At 38.7% G+C, this 20,488-nt stretch overlaps 1 protein-coding gene across 2 annotated transcripts in view; it reads right to left on the reverse strand.

Moving 5' to 3' along the window:
• Positions 1-20,488, reverse strand: part of LOC311066085 (BICD cargo adaptor 2) — a 37,263-nt gene that overhangs the window by 4,965 nt on the left and 11,810 nt on the right. For both annotated transcript variants that reach the window (XM_084087068.1, XM_084087067.1), the window contains exons 5-9: positions 19,083-19,397; positions 11,590-11,847; positions 8,084-8,441; positions 6,493-6,881; positions 5,665-5,816 (exon numbers count right to left, since the gene is read on the reverse strand). In XM_084087068.1, coding sequence (XP_083943194.1) covers positions 5,665-5,816; positions 6,493-6,881; positions 8,084-8,441; positions 11,590-11,847; positions 19,083-19,397 — 1,472 coding nt within the window. The remainder of the gene's footprint in view (positions 1-5,664; positions 5,817-6,492; positions 6,882-8,083; positions 8,442-11,589; positions 11,848-19,082; positions 19,398-20,488) is intronic.

Raw genomic sequence — 20,488 nt, forward strand, 5'->3', positions numbered from 1 at the left:
TCCCAATATTCCTCATTATAATAATTAATGCGCAGAATAAAGGGGCGGGGCCTGGTTGAGTTAGTTAGTAGTGTGTTAAACTGGTGGTTATGGTAAGGGGCGGGACTTTCCCAAACACACTCGAAGCGCTCGACCAATCACAACACACTGCTCCAGCCGACCAATCAGAGCACAGTGTACTTTTCAGGAGGCGGGGCTTCTGCTGCGACTCTCGTTAAGCTCATGCTGAATTAAGAAGACACGTTCAGTTTCTAATTACAGTGTCTGTTCTCTAACTGAACTAAATTATTTGTATTACTATAAAAGAAATGGTTCAGCCGCAACACCGGCCTCATCTTGTCCACAGTCAACACCGTATCACAGCAAGCCTAGCACATGCGTGTTTTTACACTGTACTTCTATTTAAAAACAATATATAAAACTGTGTCAATGTGAGCATGTGTCATTAAAATGACTGGTCATTCACATTTCAAATTGAGAGGAATTACTTATAAAGATTTGCTATTGAAACGGACATTACAATTTTTATACTTCTGATTGTTTGTCAAGATATGTTTGTAATCGTGCTGGTCTTTTGGCTTGCTGTACAGTAAATCTTAAGCAATGAGCCTCTTTTATTCAACGGGATTCAAGTATTTATATTTTTAAAAGGCGAGTCAAGACATATTTCTCTTGTTTTGAGTATATTGATAATATTCAATATTTTTTGCCATTTTATTGATAGCGTTTTTATTTTTATGCTGATTTGTGAAGCTGCATTTTAAGTATAACAAGTGCAATCCAAAGACAGTTAGTTGGAAATGATAGTTTTAAAATGTTAAACATTAATGTTCTCACACACACACACACACACACACACACACACACTCCTCTCCTAGGGCTGTATGGATTACTGTCATGTTCGTTTTGTGTGGTTTTTGAAGCGTCAACTTTGAGGGTCCCATTCACTTACATTATATGGACTCTCAGAGAGATTATTTTTATTAAAACATCTCTGTTTGTGTTCCACAGAAGAAAGACAGTCATATACATCTTGGACGGCATGAGGATTAGAAAATGATGGGTGGAGTTTCCCTTCAATGCAAAAGGCTATTTCAAATACAGCAACAGTCAACGTGTCTCAACAGAACTTACAACACCAGGCCAATTTAGCTTTCTTCATCCCTTCATCCATAAATAATGTGATTTCAACAGCTGTCGATCTTAATGAGTGATGAATAAGCGTGAGATTAAAGCATTAACAGACAGAACGATTAAAGAGCCACACCTTCATCAAACTGCAGGTTTAACGACACCTGAAAGCCCAGAGCATGTCGACACAGAACACAATAATCACTGAGGAACACGTGTACCGCCCTACAGTCATCAGAAACACACACACAACGGGTGATTTTCCCATGGGTGTGATCATCAATCAGACGTGAGAATCTGAGGGGTCAAATGTGAAACAGAAGGGTACTTGATCTGATGATTTGAGCTAGACTGATGGTGAAGATGAGCAGTGTCTCAATATAGAAGGGAGCATCGGAAGGCACATCGCAACACACAGCTGATGTAACTTTTGCCTCATATTTTGGGGCCAAAAGCCCCAATTTTGCATGCAGTTTCAGGACCAAAAGTTAGATAGTGTAGCTTTACTGTGTTATAATCACTGAGACTCATTTCTCAACAATTGGGTCACTTTTTGAAATCTCTTCACACAGTGAACACATCAGCAGTCTATGAGCTGAACTGTGGATCATTTATCATTGCTTTGGCAACAAAATGCATTCATGACGACATCTTTCAAATGGCAATAATTCATTTCTCGCTCAGACAGAAACAACATTAAAACTATTTACCAACAGACTCTTTTGCACATGTTGACACTCTCTTCAAAACTGTTACACTGAAGTCACCATGAAATCAAAATGGACAATCCTTATTTTTTTAACGGAATATCGCAGTGTTTCTTCTAAATGATTTACAGGTGCACATCATTATTGAGTTAATAATCTTGAATCAGAAAATCTTCCTCTTGCAGCATCTCTTCTCTTCTCTGATGACCTACATTTGTTCTTCCAGAAGCGTTTCACTCACTGATAGAGAAGACGAAAATACTAGCGCAACTTCCATTTCATGCCGACTGTCTAAACAAAACAAAAGTGAAAAACGACAGCAATTTGCTACATTTCTACAGTAATACCAGACTGAAATATACTCCTAAAAATCTAAAATATGAAATCCTATCACAACAATTAGATGAACACCTTTCAATCTCCTTTCTCCGTTAGCCTTTCAATCTCATTAGCATCTATACCAAAGTGGAAACTTGAGAATAATTGTGTGCTGTACTGTAAACATGGATCATGTGACATTTACTGCAGGGAATTATAAACATGTCATTCTTGTTATATCATTATCTTATAATGCTGCCCTGTTGTTAGTGGTTTTCTGAGTGATAGAATGTGTTTGTTGGGTGAAACCTTTGCTAGCGTTCTGGAAAAATTAGTCTATTATAGTTTTGGTAGTTTTAGTGTGTTTTGGATGTAAAATGTTCTGTGTGAAGAGTTTTGAAAAAGTAACATATGCATTGAAAAATGTTGCCTAGTGAGTGTAAAAAAAGAAAGAAGTCTAGACAAACTAGACTAGCCTAATTGTATTGTGCCTGAGATTACCCGAGGGTGAGGTTTCAGGCACAAAGACACAACGCCTCACAATAGAGATCAGTGCAGCTTCATTAGCGATCGGCCCCTGGGAACCATCGCTCTGAACGCAGGGGTCAGGATTTTCCCGGGAAAAGAGGCCAGGGGTCACGTGTGAACCATCTGCGTCTGCACGAGTGTGTGTGTGTGTGTGTGAGAGGGTGTGAAGGAGGCGTGCCGGTGTTGTTGAGAAATATGTCTTGACACGCATTCACCTCAGCGGTTTTACAGCAACACACGAATGAAGATCACAAACAAAACATCCTACAATAGCTGCTATTTTCTTATGCAAAACACAATTTCAGTGACACTTTACAATAAGGTTCATTAGCTAATGTATTAACATGAACTAACAATGATCAATACATTTGTTACAGTATTTGTTAGTTAATAAAAATACAATTGTTCATTGTTTGTTCATGTTAGTTCACAGTGCATTAACTAATGTTAACAAATACAACCTTTGATTTTAATGCTCAAGAAGTATTGATCATTATTAGTTCATATTAACTAATGAACTTTATTGTAAAGTGTTACCATATTTCTTTTTTGTGATTTTGCGGTGCGATATGAGCAGCTTTAGAGATGCTGGAGACTGTGGGAAAGAGAGCTCAGCCCCCCCGCCGGACGATCTCATTAGCATATTAATACGCAGAGGCTGAAGAGGCTGATGGGAAATCTTCACACTGAATGTGCTATTAAAGGAGGGCTTCATCTGTGTTTGCTCATTCATAGCATGTGTGAACGTGAACATGGGAACAGAAACACAGTTTTGTTCACTCGCTGAAGTGTCAGTGGGAACACAAGAAAGAATGAGAAGTATATGTATATATATATATTTTCGTCGGAGGGTTGCCAGAGTCTTGGTAATTAATGGGAAACATTTGCATTAGCTTATTCAGACACCAGATATAATTTCTGATATTTTTCTTACTAGTGTGTGCAGGACACTATAGTTTCATTTATGTAAGTGAGGAGAGCAAAATAAAGTAAACTGTGACCCAAAAATTCTTCATACAGTGACTACCAGTAAAATATATACAAATTTGGACCAAAAATGATTCCGACACTTTGACCTGATCTTTTTTTTTCCCATCACTAGCCGCGTTTCCATTACCCTTCAAATTGCGCACATTGAAATTGCGAATTGAAAATACGCCCAAAGGAAACGCGTCAATTTCGCAAAAACTCCCATATATCGCATTTTTCTGCTCGCATGAGGAGGTTTTCAGGCAATTCGAAAAATAAATATTTTGCAAAACTGCAATGGAAACAGTCACCTGACGTAGACGACGCGGTGTGTTTAGACAGAAGACGAGACAGAGTTCTTCATTAAATTCATATAAGACAAAAGAATAACAGGAATAATGGATTCTAAACCTCAGATAAATGCCACAATCAACAGATATGAGGGAGAAACACCCAGAAACACTCATATGAGCCGCTCTCAAGTATAAGGGTCTTTCCTTGCCATTAATGCTTGGAAAACGCGCGTACGTCTCCTTCCTTTAATAATAACGGCTAGTGCAGTGGCTGGGATATACGTAAACCTCCCAACGTCCGTCGCCATGATTTCTGGAATGATTATCGCGAGAGGAAAAAAATGACGGTTCATGGAAACGTCGTCATTTCGCAAAAAGTTTTGGTTGACATAAAAAAAAAAAAAAACGCACAATTTTTGCGCAAATCTGTAATGGAAACGCACCTACTGAGAGTCTGTTCTCACAAGCTATCGGCATAAAACATCTTAATCTGGTCAAAAACTCCAGCGTACACAGGAGTCGTCCATCTGGACTACAGTGAACATTACCAGCCAGTTTGTTTTTCGTACAGAGAAAATCTCATTTACTTACAAACTTACAAAATTTTACTTGAATATCTTTCATTTATTTTGACATTAACCTTCAATGCATTACAGTTACGATAAGGCTTTCCAGTATTACAGGCTCTACCATTTGTTTAAGGCTGGAATAGACCTTATCAGGGTAACGATATTTAATATTTGAATAGCCATATTTAATATTTGACAGGAGTGAAAATGGATTTTACTGTTGTGACTCTTGGCATGGACTCGTTCAGATTGGTCAAAAGTCAAGTAGTGTATATCAGGCTTTATTCAGGGTCACTGCGTTTACAGGGAATATTCACGACAACCGTGAGAATAGAGAAGCTTGACTTGGTAAACTCCTGTAAACAGACCTATGAAACTGCACTTAAATGGTCAAATACACACAAATGTATGTGCAAAATGACCGTCTTCATGAGTGTGCACATAAACACACAGTCGGATTTGTCGTAAGTGAACGTCAACAGTTGTGTAACTGCATGTGTTCATTATAAAACTGTGAGGGAGGTTGTGTCATTGTTGTGAATGTTGTGTCATTTTTGTTAGCGAACTATGGCAGTTTTTATACTTTTTTTCATATTTATAGTTTCTAAATGTGTTTAAGCTGAAGTTTTTCATAATGATTAACAATGGTAGTGATGTTTTTATCTTTGGTCAATGATCTACAAACAGTTGAAAGTCTGGATAGTATTACAGGCAAACACTCAATTTCAGAAGGGAAAGTAGAATTAAGGACATTCTGTATGCTCTAATACTCTTTGAGAGATGATCAATATGACAAAAAGGTCATAATATTTCAATTTTGCTGTTGTTAATCGATCTATTTCTGCATCCAAACTCAAACTCAGTGCTTCACTGATGAACATGTATTTCACTGGGACAAAATATGCAATATTATTGGTAACTGCTCTTATTCGTAAAATACAATAAAAATATCATGACTGTTATTAGTTTCTGTGATTATACTTTTTTTTTATAGAACCAAAACCAGACCCTGGTGTTGTTCTGTTGATCATAACTGTGATAATACTGTGTGAGAATAGAGGAGGAGATACTGGAGAGTGTCATAAAACCAAATAGACTATTTTGCTGATGTGTGTGTGTTATAAATGTGTGGTGGTGTGTGTCTCATACCGAGTGGCAAACATGGCCCTGAGTGAGGAGAAAGTGGCCGCGTCCTCTTTAAGGGCTTTGAGCTCGTTGCGAAGCTTCATCATGGTTTCGGTCACCATGGCCTTTTCATTCTCATATTTGCTCTTCAGGTTGGCCAACGCCACCTCAGCAGTCTGAAAAACACACACACACACACACAATCAAAACCGAATCCAATCGTGAAATGTGTCAATGCCAGTAATAAACACAACAGTAGCAAACAACACGGAAGATTTGCTGTGCTTCTGAAATAAAACTTCATATCAGCCGTTTGTCTTGTAGTTTGTTGAAAGTATGCCGTTTGAGTCAGGTGGTCTAAAGTCAGAAAGCCTCTTTAAAGAGTCAAACATAAAACACAACATTAGAGGTCCTGGCTGATAGCCGTTCATTTGACAAACACAAAGACAGGCAGTGCTTTAAAGGATTAGTTCACTTCAGAATTAAAATGTCCTGATAATTTACTCTCCTCCACGTCATCCAAGATGTTCATGTCTGTCTTTCTTCAGTGGAAAAGAAATGAAGGTTTTTGAGGAAAACACTCCAGGATTGTCCTCCATATAGTGTCTTCAATGGGGTCCAACGGGTCGAAGGTCCAGATGTGAGTTTCAGTGCAGCTTCAAAGTCTCGACACGATCCAGCCGAGGAATCAGGGCATTTTAATTCTGAAGTGAACTAATCCTTTAAGCTTTCGAATTACACCTAATTTAGGATGATTATTAAAATATTTGAGGCAATAAAACATGCCAAGTGTCCCGCTTGACAACAAACAGGCTACGACCCACTGACGCAATGACGAGGGTGAACGCTGACCTGTTTGTTGGCCTTTAGGACGGTTCTCAGTGTGGCAATCTGCTCTCTCTTGGTGCTGAGGAGTGATTTGAGCTTGAGGATCTCCTCCACGCTGGCCTCCTGCTCGCGATCAGCCCCGAGACCCAGCTCCAGAGAAGCCATGCGCTGGCGAGAGAGCTCAGTGGTGCGGTCCACGGCTAGCTGGAGGTGTCGGATCTGGTCCCGGATGATGGCCACCAGGTTATAGATGTTCATGGGCTCTTTACGGGGATCAGCCACTGGAGATGACGCTCCATCATTGGTCTCGGCGCTGGGAAAGAGTCCGCGGGTCAGCAGGATTGGAGATCGGCGTCCACGACCATCAGGACTGCACCAACCGGTAGTCTGTGCGCCGTTTATCCCGGCTTTACCTTATAGATAGATGGATAGATAGATGGATAGTTTTATTTAATGCCATGTCAGCATCTAAGGCTTTTTTCATGGCAAAAATTAAATTACAAAAATACAAATATCATATAAATACAATAAAACCAAGCAAACAAACACAAGTCATCTTATACAATTTTTTTTTAATTAACAAAACCTTTTCAGGCATAATCTTACTGAAGTCCTTAAGTGAAATAACTTCATAAAAGAGCATTCTACTTGTATTATTCCCAGGACAGTCCAATAAAATTAGGGATGCTCCGATATGAACATTTTGGCCGATACCGATAACCGATAATTCTTTATATTTCAAAGCCGATAACCGATATATCGGCCGATAAATCTAAACCCAAATTTTTATATAATTTTTGAGAGTCTGATTACTAAAACAAAAGCCTCACCATTAAATCCACGTCTCAAACACACACTTATAATGATGTTCTCATGATAATTTTATGTAGCCGATATGACAGACTTGTATCACTTTACTGTATTTTCCTTATTTGAAGTGATTTCAATCATATTTCAAGCAATTCATAATCATCATGTTGAACGGTGCACATCTGAAGAGTCTCAGATGAAGGAAATAATACATTATTTATCAGCTTTAATATGTCAGACACATTTTCTTATCAGGCCGATAACGATAACAGTAAAAATGAACCGATATCAGCCGCTACCGATATGGTGTCCGATATATCGTGCATCCCTAAATAAAAAATGTTTAACAGAGAGGGGAATCTTACAAAACATGCATAGAGTTGGGTCTTCACCTTTAAGCAAAACAGCCAAACTTGTATGACCTATAGCAGTGGTTCCCAACTCCAGTCCTCGTGACCCACTGCTCTGCACATTTTGTATGTCTCTCTTATCTGACACACTCAGTTCAGTTCATGGAGTCTCTCCTAATGAGCTGATGATCTGGTTCAGGTGTGTTAAATAAGGGAGACATACAAAATGTGCAGAGCAGTGGGTCACGAGGACTGGAATTGGGAACCACTGCCCTATAGGACATCTGGTGAATACCACTAGATCAGATCTAGTTTTAAGAGTGATTAAAAGTCTGTTTGAAATTTCCGGATGAATTTCATATGGCTTATTATTCTTGCACGTGTTCCACTCCTCCGGCCACTTCTCCAGTATATACTGATTAATAATAGGTCTGATATCTGAGGGAGGAGTTTACCTTCGCGGTAGAAGTCGAGCATGATGCGGTTAGGCGTTTCGTTGTTGCACATGCAGACGTGATGGTACAGGTTGGCTAGTTCCTCGCTGAAGGTGGCGAGCTCGTCCTGGGCGATGTTAAGGCTGCCCTGGGATTCGCCTGCCACTTCACTGGCCTGCCGAAGCTCTTTCTCCACGCGCTCCAGATGCTCGCGGTCGACTCGACTGCTGCGCTCCAGAGACGAGAGCTGAGCGCTCAGAGACGAGACCCGGCTCTCCAGCTGCGCCTGCTCCTCCTTATACTGTGATTGACAGGCCGAATGCTCCGCCTTTAACGTTTTGAGCTCCTCCTTCAGTTGACTTGCCTCGGACACTGCGACCTGTGGTTTCAAACAAATCATACTTTATTCAAACTTTATTCATCCCACAGGTAGAGTTGGGAACCGAAAATCGATGCCAATTCTGGAATCGAACACTTGAGGTCAGGAATCGGATACTTGTTATAAAATAAAAAATTAGATTCCTCTTATCGATTCCTTTGTGAGGAATATCCATTCAATATGAGTTTTCAATCGCGAGACGAGCTGTTTTCAGAGCTACAGGCGTGTGTAACTCTATTGGGCAGCTCTTAAAGTGACAGCAGCCTAATATTCCTGCTGCGTCTCTATAATTACACTAATCTAACAACAAAAGACTCAGAGAAAATTCACACGTTTTGACTGAATAACTTTTGTAACTATATTTGTAATGTATATTTTATTTTATTTATAAAGTGCAGTGTTATTTTACATTTGATTTCAGTTTCTGAACCGGAAAATCTTAAAACACGGTTTATTTCAATCGTATCTTTGTTCAGTTGTATCGATTTGTTGCGATTGCTAATTTTTTATTTGTTCTTTTTTTAATTACTGAGCGTTTACTTTTCTTTAATGATTTAAATTTATATTAGTTAGGCTAGTTGCTTTTCTATGGTGTTTTTAAACCACAGGCAAAGTGTTCTTTAGCCTGTTGATTTTTGTTTTCAGCTACAATTAAATGTTTTGCAATAAAACTAAATGTGAATGATATCTAAGGTTTTTTTTTCCTTATTGGAATCGAAATTAGGAATCGATTCTAATTTGAATTGAAATAAGAATCGGAAACATCACCTCAAGAATCCTTAATAAAAAATTTTGCATTACAAATACGAATTGGCTTCTGGTACAAAAGTGAACTTGTATCGATTTGTTAGATGGGCAGCGGCTCAAAATTCATTTGCAGGGGGTGTGTATCATCACTCATAATGCTCCTAGTTTTCCTTAAAGCTTGCTGCTCAAACACTGTTAAGCTCCGCAAAGCAACACCAGTCATTTTGAGCACGACTTAACTTTACTTGGGAGACGATTCTTATCATTTACAGAAAGTGCCAAAAACCAACAGAGGAATGAGAAACTCAAAACTTTTTAAAATGTAACTGTGCTAAACCTAGTGAACTGCTTCGCTGTCTACAGACTCTGGTCAGCGCTGCGTAGATTACAAATTGTAGTCGGTAACGGATTACAAATTACATGACGAAAATGTATAGTTATGTAATCTATAAGATTACACATTTTGGGTAATCTAATTTGATTACTTTGACCTAAGTTGTTAGATTTAAATAGGATTATTTTGTGATATGAAAATGCAAAGAGCAAGTAAATGTATTAAATTTATTAACATCATGAAGTGACATTTCATCATGTCAGGGTTTCTCAAACTGGGGTTTGTGAGTTGATGAAAAGCTAATTGAATCATAAATATGTAAAAACAAACAAAACAAAAAAAAATACAAAATCTAAAAATATATATATTTTCTTTGTTTACCTGCATGTCTTCTAATCATGATCAACTGACATTAATGTAAACAAGTAATCGTGTAATCAGTAAAAAAATACCTGAAATCCGATTAGGAGTATTTTAAAGTGTAATATAATCTAATTACAAGTTCTTAATTGGAATCTGATTAAATAATCCAGATTTCATGTAATCGGTTTGTTTCCAGCACTGAGACGGGTACCGTATAAGGCAGCGTCTTAAATGAAATGTAAGCTCAAAAACACAAACGGCTGATTTGAAATACTCTACATAGGCAGTATATCCATATACAAAGAGCATTGCCCACATGAAGCACAGGGGAGAATCATCTCGCAATCGAGTTGTTCACACTAAACATCAACAAAATCAATATCCACTGGGTTGAACGAAAAGCAAATTCATTTTTCAACAAGAAAAATGTTTTAAACAAGCATGAAGATTAACTAAAGTCGTGGAATTTGCATGGTGGAATTTAATCATTGAAGGTGAGCTGAAAAAATAACAAATAAAGTGAGATTAAGTCCATAAAGTGTATTTGTATTACTTAATGGATTATAATTGAACAAAGTTCAATGTTTGCATTTCCCTGGTCAATTGAGGAATACAGAATCTGTGTTTGTGATACGAGCAAAGAGCAACGACAGAAATCTGGTGTCTCATACAGAGGGCAAAAGTGTGATTATTTGTGGAATATTGTATGCCAACAACTCGTTAATCAAGGGATTTCCTGGTAGTTCAAAGAGTTCATGAACTACAAACCTTTTATTTCAGGATTGAGCTCAAAATAATAACAAAAAAAGCTTAGTACACAAAATAGAAGGTCTAGTCCATTTCTAAATAGATATTTTTAGTATTAGATTTTTTCTTCTTGCCAGAGATGAAACCACCACTTAAAGTGCACTTTAGCCCTATTCGGACGGGATTAACTTTACAAGGGTAGATGGAGTAGTGTAATTTTACCACAGGACGTCTGTAATATTAATAGCCAATTCGCACGGGATAAGAGATCTCAGTAAACTAGCAGAAGTGGGAGAGTAACTCGATTTGCACATCGCCGTCACTCGTGGTGTGTGTTACGCTGCTTCCTGATATCAAGGTGCGCAAACACATATAACCTATATTTATATATATAAAACAGTTATGTCCGGTTGAACGATGTATTAATTAACTTCAGATTGGATTGTGTTGGTAATAGACACTAACGCTAAAAGACGTTTCGTGCCTCTAACAAGTGCTGTCGATCTTCTCTCTGATCTGAATGGTGTGTGTAAAACTCGAGTTTTGCCACAGACTCGTCCCAGAGTCTAGAACGCGGCTGATGCTTCTTCAAGCGTCTCCATACTTGAAATATCGCGGAAAACTACTTTTAAACAGGAAATGACGAAATATTTACCTACATGTTTACAGCGGGTCTGTTCGCACGGGATTAGTGTCACCTGAGGTCATTTTTCCAGACCTTTTTACTGAAGGTAAAAGTCACCGTAATCTTTACTGACATTGTCCGTCATGATAACTGAGATGAACATTCGGACGGGACTAAAATCACAGAGAAGCTCTGGAGATCATTACTTTACCCCTCTCTCCATGTTAAACTAGTCCCGTCCGAATAGGGCTTTAGTGTCCGCTTTGGACACAGACGTCTGCTAAATGACTAAATGTACTTAAAAATCTGAAAGAAAGAACTAAATTCTATACCTTGTACTTGCACTCCAGGATCTCGGGGCCGTTGATGTCCACCTCGTAGTATTCGCTGTCCTCGTGGCTGTCGCGCTCCTTCTCGTTGTCCAGCGCGGACTGGCGCTCTTTGCTGGCCTGGAGTTTGCGCATGGCACTGATGTTCTCCGAGAGCCGGCTGACCTTCTCGTGTTGCTCCGAGAGCGCTCCACGAGCCTGTTCCAGATGCTTCTGAGACTCCTGCAGTGTGGACAGCAGCGTCACCTTCTCACGCTCAACCTGAAACACACACACATGCCACATGCATCAGGAACGACAGAGAAGAGTCTCTTCATTTCCGGCACACAATCGTTGTGATCCCACAAAGTCAATGATTTTCACTCGGCTGACACTACTGCTGTCCGCTCTGCTGACAACACATGTTTATGTGTCTATGTGGTGTTTTTAATCTGCTTTAAGACAAACCATGTGTAAATTCATAAGTCGACAGCATTGCTGAGTATTTCCTCCTTAAAACTGCAGTGAACCAAAGACAGTCTCAAAAACACGCTTTGAAATCGCTGGTGTTTCTGACGTCACAAACTACCTTGTAACCAATCAGATCAACGTGTGATCGTCAACCAGTGGATCTCTGAGCTGAGTGAGTGAGTGGAGGCGGGGCTCATTTGCATATTCATAGAACCGCACATACTAAATAGGGTTTGATGGACTTCCAAAAAAATATACCCATTGACTCCCATTATAAAGCTTGGAAGAGCCAGGACATTTTTTAATATAACTCCGACTGTATTCGTCTGAAAGGAGAATGTCATTTACACCTAGGATGACTTCAGGGTGAGTAAATCATGGGCTAATTTTCATTTTTGAGTGAACTATCCCTTTAATGTGAACATTTTTCTTGTTGCATCAAAAAAGTAATCTGATTACGTAATGCATGTTAATTGTAATGTGCCGGTGGGTGAGTTTAATCAAAGCTGGTAAACTCTGCAAGAAAGTGGATCTCAAAGGCCAGAGTTGAAAATGTAAAAAGTATCTTTCATTATTCAGTCAAAGCAGAACCGCCTTCAGAAGCACATCTGCTCTGAGCATTAGTTGCAGGACTCGCAGTGTAACCTGTCCTGACATGACTCAAACCTGGGAATATCTCAGTCTATGAAGCTCTGGCTCAGTGCTGTGGCCTGCGGGTCACGGTTTAACGGTCTGTTTTGTTCATGTCAGTTACAGTGGGAATGTAATACGAAAACACCTTCAATCATTTATTCACATAATAACATTTGTAAGCAAATACTGCACATGGTAGAAGTTTTCAATATGTGAATATTAAAAATTGTAATAAGCATAATACATCTCAATATTATATTACAGTATACAATATTCAATATTAATACCATAATTATTTTTTATTATTGATGTCTTTATAATGAATAAATTATTACTATATGGAAAATAAAAGCATTACAGTATTATGCAACAGTAAAATATTCCTGTCCTAATATACTCAATGTCATGTGGAAGTTGCTGTTAAACCACATGCCATCTCTAATGACGGACATTTACCCAGACTTTGATTTACTAAGATTGATTTAAGGAGAATTTGGGGTAAAAATATATGCATATATGTAACAGTTTTGTTCCTATAGTGTGTGGAGAGCCGTGATGTGACCAAGACAGGACAACACACACACTAACAGATTCCCTTCACAAACAACCAAAGCTTATAAAATCATTTGTAATTAAAAATGTATGCAAAAATAGAAGCAATTGTTCATCTGAGAAACATCATCTCCGCTGCTCTTTCATGGCGTCTGGAATGAATTCTGTGAATGATCAATAGGTCATGAGTGTTCAGTGCGGGTCTGATTACCATAACGGACAGAATAAAACAATGGTCTCGTATTGTTCCTACGGTCCTGGCTCAACACACACCCGTATGCACGGAGAAGACCCTTATAATATAAAATAAACATATATATACACTTTTTAAACACAATTGCTTGTACTGACTAGCACTAGCTGTGATGCGCCACACATTACGTAATCACGTTGAAAGGTCAGACGTGACGCAGGCAGAAGAATAGACCCAGTGTTTAGAAAGTGAACGTGCAAAGACTCAGATAAACGCCATTTACAAAAAATAAATAAATGGTTAAAAAAAACGATGTCAGACGATTTTGCCGTTTTTCGCCCTACGTGACACACAACGTGATTACGCAAGGCGTGAAATCATGGACGTACAAGTGGTTTGTGGTTAAAAAGTATATAAAAGTTTATTTTGTTATAAAATGTCCGCTGGTTTGTCTAGATAAGACTCTTATTCCTCTTAATAGACTTTGAAGCTGCACTGAAACTCACATCTGGACCTTCGACCCGTTGGACCCCATTGAAGACACTATATGGAGAAAAATCCTGGAGTGTTTTCCTCAAAAACCTTCATTTCTTTTCCACTGAAGAAAGAAAGACATGATCATCTTGGATGACGAGGAGGAGAGTGAATTATCAGTAGGGCTGTAGTCAAGACCACCTTTGTCGAGTCCAAGACAAGTCCAAGACCAGGACTAGTCGAGTCCAGGTCAAGACCGACTCCAAAAAGGTTCGAGTCCGAGTCAAGACCGAGTCCAGGACAGGAAAAAAAAAAAAATGCTGAAAAATGTAGCCTATAGAAATTAAATCATTATGTAATAATGAATAATGAATGATTTTAATTTTATTTAAAATAATTGACTAATTCAAAGAACAACAAAAAAATAATTATATAGGCCTAAAGGAGCACACACATTCGTTTCAACTGTCTGATCAGCCTCACATTCTGTTCCTGTCAATCATACACGCGATGTCAACCAATTAAACTGCACGAGGGAGGGCCGAGCCAACTCACACACACACACACACACACACACACACACTAGAGATGCGGATAAACCGCGGATCGGGCGGATGACGTGACGAAAAATAACATTTTAATTAAATTCGGGCGGGTGGCGGTTGAACCAATCAAATGAAAAAAGTTTGCCACTAAGCAAACCTGCAAGTTATGAGCCCAGCTGTGAGCTCTACTGGAGGAGGCCTAAACGTCTCGTAGATGAGTCTGCCTGGGGTATTTTGTTTCGATATTAGCTATATTTTAAAACAGCCAGTCATTGGAGCCTACCAGTCGTGGAATAGGCATTTAAAAGAGAGGCAGATTATGGAGTGATATGACTCAGAAATTACATTGGGCAATGTTCAGACGTCATTCAGCGAGATGTTCAGAAGAACGCAAGAGCTAATCTTCTACAAGCTCAATAACATCCACATAAAAAAATAAATAAAAAAAAGGTAAGAAAAAAGTCGGAAAACTTTGCCCATTAATTAGATGTGTTAGGCAAGCAGGCTAGTTTTCGGGGTGTTATGGACAATTAAAAATGTGAATATTCACGTTGCACTAGCGGTGGACTTTCAGCAAGTTTATTTAAACATTTATTTTTTAAAGAGCCGTTTGTGAGTCAAAAGAGCCGGCTCGGAAAAAGCCGAAATGCCCATCGCTAGTTATTAGGTGGCCAGTGTTTCACTTTCCCTCCAATAATATTTTGTTTTAATATCGCGGCGACGTATGTGTGCTTACTGGGAACATAATACAGACACCTGGACTCGGTCGAGACCAAAAGCCATATTTGGCAAGACCAGTGGCCGAGTCCGAGACAAGTCCGAGACCATAGAAAAACGGTCTCGAGTCCAAGACCGCACTCGAGTATTACAGCCCTAATTATCAGGAAATGTTCATTCTGAAATCCTTTAAAAGGTCAGAGTTCACAGGTTGACCTCCTGGCAGAAGGACGGCTTGTCGTGTCGGATTGGGTGGAGCACTAAATGCAACTTACACTAATAGGATTTAAGCAGTCCAGCTGTTCAAACACAGATCTGAACACACACTATAGGATGCATGATTTGGGAGAAAAAAAATCTAATTGTGATTTGAAATTTAAACAAGCGTTTTCTGTGTTATATGCAGGGATGCACATAAGTGGTGCGCAGGTGCGCATGCGCTACCCAATTAAACAATGCGTACCAGATGAATTGCCACAACCCTCATTTGCGTACCTAAGATTTGGGGATAGATAGGTGCGCAATCTGTGGTGTTGGATAGGCCTCAGAACTAGAGATGCGCGGATGGGCTATTTCATCCGCAACCGCATCGCAAAACTCATCATCCGTCCGCCATCCATCCGCACCAACGTTTTTGACCAATTTTCAAAACCGCACCCGCCCGCCATCCGCTGATTGTGCAATGCAAGGCGCTGCTGATGACAGCCGCGAGACTAGAAAACTCTCTTACCTCAGAATATCAGCACTCCGTCTCCGATCGGCGCACATGGACAAAAATAAATTAATTATTTAAATAAATAAATAGCCTAAATTAAACGAACTTCGGCAAACCTGACCTACAATATTTTCATTGTAGCCTAATAGAAAACGCATTTTGGCACATCATTTAGGATTTTTCGTTGGTGCGCCATCAGCTAGCCTATGCCTACAAAAGACAGATGAAATTTAATAGCAATAATTGATCCATGTCGGTATACTAATATTTTACACTTAGGCTATAATTAAAAAATAGCCTAAACAATCAAGATAGCCTATTTACTTTTTTATTTATTAAAACCAGGAAATTGCTTAATGAAACATGGATTAAAATTAAGATACAATTAATACAAAACGAAATTCGCTTTAAAGAAAGGCTTTGTGCTTTCTGTTTGAGGTCTCTGTGAAAGTTTGAAAGTCTTTTAGTGCCGCGGCGCTTTCAGAGTGGTCGCGTCTGTAATGGAGAACTGTCACTCACGTAAGATTGTTTTTTCCTCATAAATGACAAAATACTTTAAAAAAAAAAAAGACAAACCATCAATTTTAAAAAAAATATATATATAAAAAAAGGATGGATTTATAGCGTTTTGGGGGGGAAAATGGATGGATGACCTTCTATTGCCTTTGTTTTTAATTCTCCTTTTTTGAGTTTGTCACGTAAAGTTACCTCCTTCGCTGGCGTTGCCATCTCTGATAATAACAAGCAGTCTGCATACTCGACTAGGCCATATTAGCCTACTGCCTGATAAAAATTTGACTATTTTAAAGTGTGCTCGATTTTTTTATTTTTTTATTTATTTTTTTAATTTGGATGTAGGTATAGTCAGATAACAATATTTAACAATATATTATGCATCCCTCTAATTTGTTCCTCCCGTGAGGTGGGTTAAGGAAAAAATGCATTTGAAAATGTGAGGACCAAGCAACAACCCCAGGTTCTCCCCTGAGAACAAGACCAAAAATGTTATGTGCACCCCTGGTTATATGCATTGTGGAAAGCAGGGATACTAAGGTATCGGTATCGGCTCCGATACTCCCATTCTTGGTCAGAAGAGGCCGATCCAAATCCGATATTGTGTGTATACTATTCAGTGTTATTGTTAAGCCCCATAAAAGGCACACAAACATTATAAAGCACCATTAAGTTTTCGTGCACTATATTATAAGTGTTCTGAAGCCATTCTATAGTATAATGTGAGGTAGAAATGAATATTTAAGTGTTAAATTCAAGTTCACGTAAACTCCTCCCTCAGCTGCGGCTGTCAATCATTCAGCATTCAGCGCGTCGCACTCGGTCAGACAGTCAACACAATGAAACTCTCTCCAAGATGATTCAATGTTACTATTATTATACTTGATCTGTAGATAGAGGTCTATGGTTTCACTTTATCTTGCTGGACTGTATTGCTGTAACTTAATCATGTTACTTTCTACCGGGTGTCTGTTAGACCACAACACTGGAGTAGAGAGCGCTGTAATTGCTCTTCACACACACAGTAACTGACATTTAAAACTGTTAAAAGAAAATGCTGAAAAAACTATTGCATAGATAGATACTGTGTAATACACTACGCATCAATGTCTTGTCTTTGTGCTTTGACCTTTTCAATGTGGACTTGACGCGCTGCGCGCTGTGACTCGTGTTGCTTCAAGCGCATCATTCGCTTGGGATGCACATACGCACTGTATTGGAGCCTTTCATATCATAATACAGGGACGCAATGAAAGATTATTAATAGTAGTGGTCGACCGATATATCGGCCGATATTTGGCATTTTTGAAATAAAGGCATCGGCCGATAAGTTTTTCTGATTGGCCGATGTGTTGAAAGCGGGACTTTTATTTTGACAGCGCTCCAGACTTTTATTTTGACAGCGCTCCGGACTTTTATTTTGACGGGCGGCGCTGAGAGAACACCAGCGCCAGAAGAGAACGGCAGCTCCTCAGATGATGTCAGATCAAACAGCGCTCACTCACATTCTCCGTCTTCATTAATTTACGATCTCTGTCAGTCATATCTAATACTTTGTTAGACAGAACTGGTAAACAAAGAAAGTAAATGGTAACTTATGCAAAGTAAGTAAAGTAAAGCGTTTGCTTTTATATTATTTGTAACAGAAAAGGCAAACAATCAGGCTAAAATACTTTATCATTTGCCGTCCACATTCAGCAAATGCGCATCTACGTCATTTAAACAAATCTCTGAATATCTAATAAACATTTAATTTCACAAACCTTGCAGATTTAATTGAATCCAGCTGTGATATCTTGTGAAGTGTGCATTACTGTCTGCGAGTGACGGTCGGTCCGTGCGAAGTGAGTGAATGTGAACAGAAGATCAGCTTCACAAGAGACGCGATTGAAAAACTTTAAATCCTTCATTTTAAAATATGCTGATATATAACGTTAACCAGTTGCCAACTGTGTCATATTCATATCTGTGATATCCAGTTGCCAACTGTGTCATATTCATATCGTTTTCACTGTGCTGTATGTAAAATTATTGTTATTATTTGAAAAAAATATGATTACCAGCACGAAATTACCAGATTACTGAGAGCCCTGTTACAGTGTTTACTTTCTTTTTATTCACATATTCATATATTTCTAAACAATTACTTTGTGAAAAATACTGTAATAGGATTGCAAATTTAAGAAGTTGCCATCTAAAGTATAAAAGCATGTTTATTTTAAAATTTTGTTTTAGAATTTATTAAATATTGATTAAAATAAATATATATAAAAAATATCGGCTTTATATCGGCCATCGGCCACCCTGCTCTCCAAGATATCGGCATCGGCATCGGCCATCAAAAAACCAATATCGGTCGACCACTAATTAATAGCCGTTCTTGTTATGTCCTATCACTCATATGTTGCTGCCTCATTAAACAGCTGTGCTATACATTTAAAAAAAAAAATTATAGTATATATAGCCTAAAAGTTTTTTGATCTTTTTGATTTTTTTAATCTTGTTTTTTATGAATGTATTTTACAAGAATACACAGAGCAATGTGTAACTACACTTATCTTCTCTTATTTGTTCCCCACTAAATAATGTTTTTTTCACTAATTGTTCAGATTTTATAAAATGATTGTGCACTCGTGATTTTTCTAGAGTAAATTTTTAAGCTGTTCCCGACCCCAAGCGTTCGACTGGTGTGTGAGGAGAGTACCTGCAGCAGCTGTTGCTTGAGCTTCTGGATCTCGGAGATGTTGAGCTCATTCAGGAGGTTGTCCACGAGGCTGGAGGACGGCTGGAACAACTCTCCTTTCTTAGGCATGGAAACACGGTTGTCGTCGTCGTTGTTGTTGTTGTTGCTGGCGATCTTGTGGAGGCCGTTCTCGTAGACGTGCAGCGGTTGGTCGTTGTTCGGCTCGATCGAGGTGTCGTCGCTGAACTTCAGGCCGTCGAGGGAGATGCTCAGAGGACTGTGGTACATCGAGTCCCCGATGCTCATGTACTGAGACAGCTCCTTCCTTAAGGCGGCCTGTGTCACACACACACCAGCACATCTCATGAAGTTAGAGCTGTGGCGGGAACGGCGTTTGAAACTACAGTCGTCAACATTTGAAGAGGATCAAAAAAGTTCAGTGTTGTCCTAAGAACGATTATTATTCAAAATTCATGTATAACTTTGATGAAAAGTTTTGATCCACTTTAAATGTTGACGACTGTAGATCAATTAAAGAGAGATCGAACCCTCATGTTGTGTTCGGGTCATTTTGACCCGGAGAGGATTCTCCCGTACCCAAAAATGCTGATGTTATTGCATTGGACTGAAATGTACTGACTTTACTCACTCAGAGTCTAACTACTACACAAAAAAATTTTTTATACATTTTGTAATTTTTGTGGGATTTTTTTTCACATTGTAGCACTTGTGGTGTTCACGGTCAATTTTAAATGACCAGCCTTAAAAAAATTGTTTAGAAATCTCTCATTATGCTACATCATCACCAAATACTGGATTCAATCTTTTTGTCAACTTGTTTTCTTTCAATTAGGACCGGTTTTATATTTCTTTTTGGAATGGATCGATCGTAGGCCTATCTGAGCTGACATACCTCAGTTTTTGAGTGAAAAGGCATTATTTGTGGATAATTTTGTCAATTTTCCTGGTTAAACTTTAAAGCACACTAGTGTGATAGTGCACATTTTTTTCATATTTTATGTAAAATTGTTGAAATTATCCAGAAATATTGCTATTTTCACTCAAAAACGGAGGTACACAAGCGTACAAAAAGATTGAATCCAATATTTGGTGATAACGAGCATAACGAGAGATTTATAAGCAATTTTTTGCAGGACACATCCCAAATGTTACAGGGTTTTCAACAGCACAAGAGTTAAAGTGAGAAATCAACACTGCCACCCAGCAGACACCGGCCCCACAGATTTATGGGTCCTGTGTTTGCTGGCACGAGGTCAATGTAACAGAAAGACTTTATTTAATGGGACCAGTTCTTGATTCCCAGCACAACTAATGAGGAGCTCACACTCCCAATAATATCCAGCTGCAATAATAATTAGGGTTGGGAATCAAAAACCGATTCCAATTCTGTAATTGAATACTTGAGG

Source organism: Abramis brama (genome assembly GCF_963993115.1).
Source record: "Abramis brama genome assembly, chromosome: 16".
Classification (NCBI taxonomy): Eukaryota; Metazoa; Chordata; class Actinopteri; order Cypriniformes; family Leuciscidae; genus Abramis; species Abramis brama.